The sequence below is a fragment of the Dreissena polymorpha genome, chromosome 7 (assembly GCF_020536995.1).
Source record: "Dreissena polymorpha isolate Duluth1 chromosome 7, UMN_Dpol_1.0, whole genome shotgun sequence".
Taxonomy (NCBI): Eukaryota; Metazoa; Mollusca; class Bivalvia; order Myida; family Dreissenidae; genus Dreissena; species Dreissena polymorpha.
The window spans coordinates 69,479,463-69,489,196 of record NC_068361.1 but is presented as its reverse complement, the minus strand read 5'-3'; the positions used below and the strand labels follow the sequence as shown (position 1 = coordinate 69,489,196).

The window sequence follows — 9,734 nt, the reverse complement described above, 5'->3', positions numbered from 1 at the left end:
TTGCCACCATTTGGCTGGTGCTGCTTGTAGTGTGGTAGTCTCCCTTGACGAATCTGGCTGCTCGGCGTTGGACAGCTTCCAATTGGTTGATGTTTGTCTTAGTGTGGGGGTCCCAAGCAGTTCCTGCGTACTCTAGGATTGGCCTGACAAGGGTCCGGTAACACTGTGCCTTTATATCCTGTGGGCAGCTTGTCAGGTTTCTCCTGAGGAAAGCGAGGCTGTTGTTTGCTTTCTTTGCGGTCGTGGCTACATGCGTGTTCATGGTCAGCTTCTCGTCGATATGGACTCCGAGGTATGTTCCTCCCTTCACTACCTTGAGATCCCTACCATGGATGGAGTAGGTAGAACGGATGGGGTTTCTCTTCCTTGTAATCTGGATGACCTCACATTTAGATGGGTTGAAGGACATCAACCAGTCCCGTTCCCATTTCTGTAGCCTGTCCAGGTCCTCTTGCATGGCCTTTGCGTCCTGTGCGCAGCGGATCTTCCTGTACAAGAGGCTATCGTCTGCGAAGAGGCGAGTTGGTGATGTTGTCTGTAGTGGAAGGTCATTGATGTAGAGGAGGAAGAGAAGTGGACCGATGACAGATCCTTGGGGCACTCCAGAAGTGACGGGTGCTGTGTCGGAAGACTTCCCTTCCACCAGGACTTGCTGGAACCTGTTACTTAGGAAGCTGCAAATCCACTGGAGCTGGCTTCCCCTGATGCCATAATAACTTAGTTTGCTGGCGAGTCTTTCGTGTGGGACCTTATCGAAGGCCTTGCTAAAGTCGAGCAAGATTGCGTCGATCTGTTCCCCCTCGTCCAGAGCTTTAGCTAGGTCATTTATGGTAAGGATGAGTTGGCTCTCTGTGGATCTCCTCTTCCTGAACCCATGTTGTTGGTCGGTGATGATCCGATGTTTGTCGAGGTGGGTCATTATTTGGCTGTGGAGGATGTGCTCAATCAGCTTGCTGCAAACACAGGTTAGTGAGATAGATCTGTAGTTGGCGGGGTCACTGCGGTCACCTTTTTTAAATATTGGGATGACATTTGCATGTTTCTAATCTGATGGCACTTCCCCTTGGTCGAGTGAGGCAGAGAAGAGTAGTGTGAGGACTGGTGCCAGTTCTTGGGCGAAGTCTTTCAGGAACTTGGTGGGGATGCTGTCCGGACCTGTTGCCTTGTGTGGGTCAAGGTTTGCCAGAAGCTTCCTTGTTCCTTCCTCTCCAATGGTGAAGCTGGGCATGTCTGGGAAATGGGTATCTCCAGGTGATGGAATTTGTGTTGAGTCCTCACTTGTGAATACGCTGCAAAACTGGTCGTTTAGTATGGTCGCTTTGGTGGTTGGGTCGCTGTGTGCCAATCCATCTTGCTTCAGGGGCGATATGCCACAACTGTCGCATCTCTTGGATTTGACCAGTGTGTACAGTTTCTTTGGGTTTCGGTCTGTGGTCACCATGTCCCTTATGTATGTGTTGTAGGCCCTCCTGCACTCATGTTGTGTCTCTTTGCAAGCCTGTTTGTAGAGAAGCTTGTCTGCCTCTGAGCGGGTAGATCTTGCCCTAAGATAGGCCCTCTTCTTTCTTCTAGAGAGACGCTTGGTTTTCTGGGAAATCCAGGGTTGATTGAAGCGTGTAGAGGTCATCTTTGAGGGCACATGGGTTTTGAGAGAGGTCTCGACAAAGTCTCTGAATGTCTTCCATAGGATGTTGATGTTGGTTTCTTTGGTGTATCTCGATGTGTAGTCTCTGCTGAAGTCTAGTATGGCTGAGCTAATCTCTGTTGTATTAGCATTTTTCCAAAGCAGGATCTTCCTAGGGGAGGGTTTCAGTCTGGCTGCTGTGGATCTGGCCTGTATGAAGACAGCTTCGTGGTCGCTGATGCCTGGTAATGGTTTACAGCGCTCTATAAGGGACGGACGGTTTGTTAGGAAGAGGTCTAGGGTGTTGTTACCTCTCGTGGGGAAGTCAACCATCTGTTCGGAGCCTGCGTCCATCACCGCATCCAGGAATGTTTGGCTTATCTGCATGGAGTAGCTGTTGCTGGAGATGGTGTTCCTGTCCCAGTCAATGTCTGGTAGGTTTATATCACCTGCTAGCCATATAGTCGAGTTGGGGTAGGAAAGGTGGAGCTGACGGAAATGGGTGCATGCCTCTTCCGTGTAAGAAAGATCGGAATTTGGTGGTCGATACATCGATGCAATGATGAGTGGGTCTTTGCCCCTGCATATGAATGATGCAGCTGTAAACTCTGCAGACGTGCTGACATTCAGGTCGGTACCTATCATCGTCTCTTTGGAGGCTATGATGACGCCACCATGCCTGTCTTGGGTGAGATCTCTCCTTGAGATAACATGGTATCCTGCTGGGAGTATTTCTCTTTCGTAAACTGCAGGGTATAGCCAGGTCTCGCTGCCGATTATAATGTCAGGGTCTATTTCCTCGAGTAGGAGCCAGAATGATGTGCGTTTGGCACGCATACTCTGAAAGTTTACAACTAGCACTCGCATGCTGGTAGGGCTATTGGGAGTTGGTCTTTGCTTTAATGGCGAAGATGTATGTTGGGGGGACCCTATGGAGCTACCCTCTGAGTGGAATGAGGTAGTAGTATGGCAAGTGTCTGGTGAGTGTGGCGTGTTAGAGAGGATGCTATATGTGTTCTCTGTGGCTATAGAAGTATGGACAGAGTCTGCTGACATAGTGTTGAATAGTGTGCTGGAAAAGTTAGGTAATCCACAGCTGCAACAAATCCAACTGACGTTCGAAGTGAGGCCTTTATAGACGGTGTTTGGCATCCCTATGCAGCTGGTGTGAAACCAGGTATCGCATGTGTCACACGCTACGGCACGTTGGTTTGATTTGCAAGGTTTTCTGCAGACGCCGCAAGGGAATTTGATATTTGGACCTGGATTCGGATGGCAATCTCCGGATATCTTGATCAGGCAAGTGGCTAAGTTCCATTGTTGTTGTTTTTTCCAAGTGGCAGGGGCTGGGAGCCAATGATAACCAGGCAGATGGTCATATGAGTGAATGCAACCTTACCCGTACCTGTTTTTAGGTCGTAGGCGTGCTGGAGACACCGTGGTGAAGTTTTACCGGTCCACTGTTTACACCGGAAGTCGGGATTTCTTGTCTGCGCTAGAGCGAAAAAGTCGTACTAAGCAACAAGGTACTCGGTAGAACGGTGATTTTCGTTTTGAGCTGACGAAAGGTACTCTTAGGAATAGTCCTGAGGGGTACTCCTGTCCCGAGCAACGGCAGGGCCCGAGAAAAAGAATAATTTTCGACTCTGTCTGAACAGCTAGTGCGCGCCGTGCAAACGACCTTGACTGAATTTGTAAATTAAATAACTATCTGACAAATTGTATAACTTTATTAGTTATCTTATTTCGTCGCATTGTTGAGCTCTTAAATATCAAAAAGTAACACACTCTAACGATCATTACATAAGATTAACGAAAGCTAGTGTCACTGTGTTATTTGTCTTACTTCGTCGCATTGTAGAGCACTTAAATATAAAACATAACACACTATCACGATCATTACATAAGATCACGAAGGCTAGTATCATTTTATTAGTTGTCTTATTCCGTCGGATTGTAGAGCACTTAAATATAAAACATAACACACTTTCACGATCATTACATAAGATCACGAAAGGTAGTTGATTTTATTATTTGTCTTATTCCGTCGGATTGTAGAGCACTTAAATATAAAACATAACACACTTTCACGATCATTACATAAGATCACGAAAGCTAGTATCATTTTATTAGTTGTCTTATTCCGTCGGATTGTAGAGCACTTAAATGTAAAACATTACACACTTTCACGATCATTACATAAGATCCTCGAAAGCTAGACCGTATGCTCGAATATTTTAGCGAATAAATTAAGATTTGTATCCAGTAAAAGTTTACAATGAACTATATAGCTGTGTTTTCATGATTCTTGAATGATTTACCTCGGTAAAAATGCCTTTAAAGCTACAGCAGTGTAGACTAGCTTTGGGTCTTAAACATTTATTCAGTCAAGAGCCCACGCATATTACATGTTGTTTGTTTTTTTACGTTTGACAGTAATCGATTATGATTAAATTATAAAACTATCTTTTGCAATTTTCAAAACATAGCTTCTGAGTTAAATTAGTATTGGCGATGAATGACATAAAACATTTTCGCTTTATTTATAAAAAATAAAACAAATAATGTATTTTTTGTTTTATTTTTGTTCATATTAGCTTCATTTGCAACTGCATGGGCGTACACGGCGAGGCACTCCCGAACACCCAAAATATACAGGAAAGTTTGATATAAATGATACTTTATAACGGTGTTACTGAAAACTATCACTCGTTCGTGTGGACTGAAAGTCAGTTCACCATACCCGATCGTTCAGCGCCGTATATTACGTGTTGTACCTGCCATGGATTAGCGAAGCATACTCAACAGCAGATAGACAATGGGTAGTGTAAATAAATCTATTAGTTTCATACATCATTATGGGAATTTTCTCTGTTGCATCATTGTTCTATTTGTTTGTGAAAAGAAATATTGCAAAACAACTTGCAATGAAAATCAGCTAAATGCCGTTATAATATTGGGCATGTAAGTTGACTCATCCAACAATGATAAGCTAACATTAACGCCATGTGAGCATGGATATAAAATGTGTTGAATACTTATGACGTGTCGGATTAATTCAAGTACACAATCACTCTTACCTTATATTCTAATCATCCTATAACTTGTTTTAAATAATAAAATTTTGGTTTCCAAAACAAAATAGTAACCTTTCGTTGTTAAAGCCAATAATAAACAAGCATTATAGTTACTGATGCACACATTTCGTAGCTAGATGGTATCTATTTGAGATGTTTCCGCCTCTAAATTGTCCGCAGCACTGCTTTGCAAAAAAAGTAATAATTGCCAAAATCTTGCTAATCGCTTTGATTCAATTTTCATCAGTATGTCAACTGTAGCACACTCCGGTGGTGAAATTGTGTTTTATTTAAATATGAATAATAAATTCACCCATTTTGTCAACCAAAAACAAACTGCTGACACTCACGTACAACAACGTTCTCCTAGCAGATTTGTCATTCGTGCCTCAACATACATGAATGTAATGAACCGCAGTGTAAGAGAGTGGTACAACAAGTGTATAGACAAGATTGATTTTCACTGCCGTTGTTATCGTTGGCCTTCAAATCAGTAAAATATTTAAAAACTAAAGGCACGTGACTAATAAGTGAATTCTAAATCCTTTTCTTGCTATAACTCTACTCACCATAGTAAGTATCATTGTTAGATACAACTTAAAAATTAACTCATCGCATTACATTAATAAGATAAAACGGACGGTACTGTCGTAGTTGTTAATTAACATGTTTACCTCATAGACATCAACAAGGCATAATACATGATAAAATGTGTCGTGTGCCGAGAAAACTGGGCGTTATGCATGTGCGTTAAGTGTCGTCCCAGATTAGTCTGTGCAGTCCGCACAGGCTAATCAGGGACGACACTTTTCGCTTTTATGGTATTTTTAGTTTCAATGAAGTCCCTCCTTACCAAAAATCAAGTTAAGGCGGAAGGTGTCGTCCCTGATTAGCCTGTGCGGACTGCACAGGCTAATCTGGGACGGCACTTTACGCACATGCATTAAACCCAGTTTTCTCAGAACAGTGCTCAAATATATAATAACTGATGATACTGTAGAATCATAACAGAGAGAGGCATTCTTGTAACCATACACTAGTCTTTTACTTAAGACCATTGACCATTCTTCTGAACACTAAAGATAAGTATTACCTCAAAATAATATGCATCCAACACGAAAACCACTGGGGTAACCTCATTCGAACGGCCCATGTATATCATTAGGTAAACCGGTATAACGGCGCGTAAAATTTCACACTTGCCACATAATTTATCACAAAATAAACTAGAATGAGCAACCTCAAATAATTATCATAAGAAATACACAGCAATAAAATAGAAGATGAATTTTATATAATGACAATAATATTACTATATGGTTTTATATCCTATGCAATAACTTACTGATTTTTTATCATTAAAATAGCAAGAAAATTATGTTATAGAACCATGTAATAAACCACCTTTATTTAAAAAAATATGAATATGCTCTTTTTTGTTTTTTTGTGGGACAATATTTTCAACACATGTTCATGTACCATGTTAGTGTTCGTGTGTCGTATGAATAGGTATCGTTGCAGAAAATAAAGCTGGAATATATTGTGCCACAAAAAAAAACGAGCATTTTGTATCTATTTAAATCTATGTTACCATACCACATCTTGCGTTTTAATTTTGGCTGTTGCTATAAGGAACAATACTTTTGTATGGGTTATCTTTATTTTACGAAACATTTTGCGAAATATTCGTTGGTTTTGAGTATTTATGTTACTAAAAGGACAATTACGCGGTAAGTATAGCTTTCTTATGGACACAGCTATCTATAAAGATAATAACGCAGTAATTATATTATCTTTTGTTTGGAAACAGGTGTTAATAAGGATATTACGCAGTCATTATAGCTTTTTTAAGACATCGGCTCATTGCGTATATCGACATCATGGTGTTGAAATATCTGGCAAAGTATGTACTCTAAATACTTATGTTAACGTTTATGTTTTTAAACTTTAATGAGGTATTTATTAGTTATGTATGTATGTATGTATGTATGTATGTATGTATGTATGTATGTATGTATGTATGTATGTATGTATGTATGTATGTATGTAGTATGTATGTATGTATGTATGTATGTAGTCTGTATGTATGTATGTATGTAGGTATGTTATGTATGTATGTATGTATGTATGTATGTATGTATTGTATGTATGTATGTATGTATGTATGTATGTATGTATGTATGTATGTATGTATGTATGTAGTATGTATGTATGTATGTATGTATGTATGTATGTATGTATGTATGTATGTATGTATGTATGTATGTATGTATGTATGTATGTATGTATGTATGTATGTATGTATGTATGTATGTATGTATGTATGTATGTATGTATGTATGGTATGTATGTATGTATGTATGTATGTATGTATGTATGTATGTATGTATGTATGTATGTATGTATGTATGTATGTATGTATGTATGTTGTATGTATGTATGTATGTATGTATGTATGTATGTATGTATGTATGTATGTATGTATGTATGTATGTATGTATTGTATGTATGTAGTATGTATGTATGTATGTATGTATGTATGTATGTATGTATGTATGTATGTATGTATGTATGTATGTATGTATGTATGTATGTATGTATGTATGTAGTATGTATGTATGTATGTATGTATGTATGTATGTATGTATGTATGTATGTATGTATGTATGTATGTATGTATGTATGTATGTATGTATGTATGTATGTATGTATGTATGTCTGTAGTATGTATGTATGTATGTATGTATGTATGTATGTATGTATGTATGTATGTATGTATGTATGTATTTATGTATGTATGTATGTATGTATTGTATGTATGTATGTATGTATGTATGTAGTATGTATGTATGTAGTATGTATGTATGTATGTATGTATGGTATGTATGTATGTATTGTATGTATGTCTGTAGTATGTATGTATGTATGTATGTATGTATGTATGTATGTATGTATGTATGTATGTATGTATGTATGTATGTATGTATGTATGATGTATGTATGTATGTATGTATGTATGTATGTATGTATGTATGTATGTATGTATGTATGTAGTATGTATGTATGTATGTATGTATGTATGTATGTATGTAATGTATGTAGTATGTATGTATGTATGTATGTATGTATGTATGTATGTATGTATGTATGTATGTATGTATGTAGTATGTATGTATGTATGTATGTATGTATGTAGTATGTATGTATGTATGTATGTATGTATGTATGTATGTATGTATGTATGTATGTATGTATGTATGTATGTATGTATGTATGTATGTATGTATGTATGTATGTATGTATGTATGTATGTATGTATGTATGTATGTATGTATGTATGTATGTATGTATGTATGTCTGTATGTATGTATGTATGTATGTATGTATGTATGTATGTATGTATGTATGTATGTATGTATGTATGTATGTATGTATGTATGTATGTATGTAGGTAGGTAGGTAGGTAGGTAGGTAGGTATGTATGTATGTATGTATGTATGTATGTATGTATGTATGTATGTATGTATGTATGGATGCATGCATGCATGCATGTATGTATGTATGTATGTATATCTATTCTGCAATAACTGAATATGTGTATATGTATTTTCTTTAAGTACATGTATTTATTTCAATTCTTAGTGAACATATATTCCAAAACCTTTCCTACGCGTTCAAATGCTTCCCGGTATTTAATTGTGTAATTTATCAAAGTAACAAAACCTAAATATATTGTTTAAAGAGAAACAACTGCTTATCGACATTCCATCGAGTTGCGTGAAGTTGTTCCCCGCCAGTCTGTCTTATCAAATACTTAAGTGTTTTAATGGATGATTGGTTTAAACTGTAGTACAAATTGTAGCTTAGTAAACATTCCCAAATATCCTCTGAGAGCATGTAACATCTCCGGAAGAGAAATCACATCCCCAAAAAAGCATGTAACATCCCCGGAAGAGAAATCACATCCCCGGAAGAGGCGCAATACGGAACTATTAAATATATGAGCAAAACATCACCGAAAGTAATGGATCATCACCATAAGGAGCGTCACATCATCGAAAGGGGTGTAATATCAATTAATAGGGCTTTACATTGACGAGAGGGCTTAACAACCCTGTATTAAGCATATCTTGCTCCTGAGAGGCACAACATCACCGGAAAAGACGAAACATTCCCGGGAATTGCTTAACAGCATGGGTAGTATATCACTAGAAAGGGCGTTACATCATCGAAAGTTGCATGCCATAATCGTGATTGGCGTAATATAACCTGAAGATGTGTTACTTCACCGGAATAGGTAGGTAAGTAGGTAGGCACGTATTGAGGTATGTAGTTAGGTAAATATCGACAATTATATATTAACATATTAAAAGCAGTTAAAATGTGGATGATTCTATTTTGCCACATAAGTCAAAATTGTAGAAAGTCGAACCTGCTACACTGTACACTTCACTTTCTTTAATTTGTGGGTTCCCGCACTGAACAGCAGGTTAAACTGTGCTTGTCCTTTACCAATCCGCTGTTCTAGTTTTGTCTTAGCCGAATCTCCTAGAGTGCCTTTTATTCTGAAGAGCAGAAAGTAAATGAGCTGCGTTCTGAGAAAACTGGGCTTAATGCATGTGAATAAAATGCCAGATTAGCCTGTAAAAGGAAAGGGCACACGGTAAACACGGTCTTACTTTTTCAAAACAGATAATACGTTTATAAAAAAACATAAATTATTTTATGTTACAGAATGAATGGTACAAGAACATCGGCGAAATAAACGTTTTATACTACGTTTTGTTCGTAATAAGGGACAAAACCATAAAAGTAATTATTTATTAAAACACTGGGGATATCGTAAATATTGTGCTAACATTTGATTTTACAACACACATATACATATGAAAAGTTTAATTGCAGACAAGTAAACGTTGATATTTAAATTGTTCTTACATGTAATCATGCATGAAGAACAAACCAATTACAACGACAAGCAAACAATGACGCCACAGAAAGCAAAAGACTTTTCCAGCTGCCCGCCCTCACGC

The 9,734-nt window shown here is 38.0% G+C and overlaps 1 protein-coding gene across 1 annotated transcript; it reads right to left on the bottom strand.

Annotated features, from left to right (window-relative positions):
- Nucleotides 1-1,042: 1,042 nt before the first annotated feature.
- Nucleotides 1,043-2,491, bottom strand: LOC127839803 (uncharacterized). The gene has a single exon (XM_052368189.1). The coding sequence runs from the start codon at nt 2,489-2,491 to the stop codon at nt 1,043-1,045; it is 1,449 nt and encodes a 482-aa protein (XP_052224149.1).
- Nucleotides 2,492-9,734: the final 7,243 nt, after the last annotated feature.

Excerpts from the sequence above, each read along its gene's own strand:
- LOC127839803 (XM_052368189.1), bottom strand. The coding sequence starts at position 2,491 with ATGCGAGTGCTAGTTGTAAACTTTCAGAGTATGCGTGCCAAACGCACA.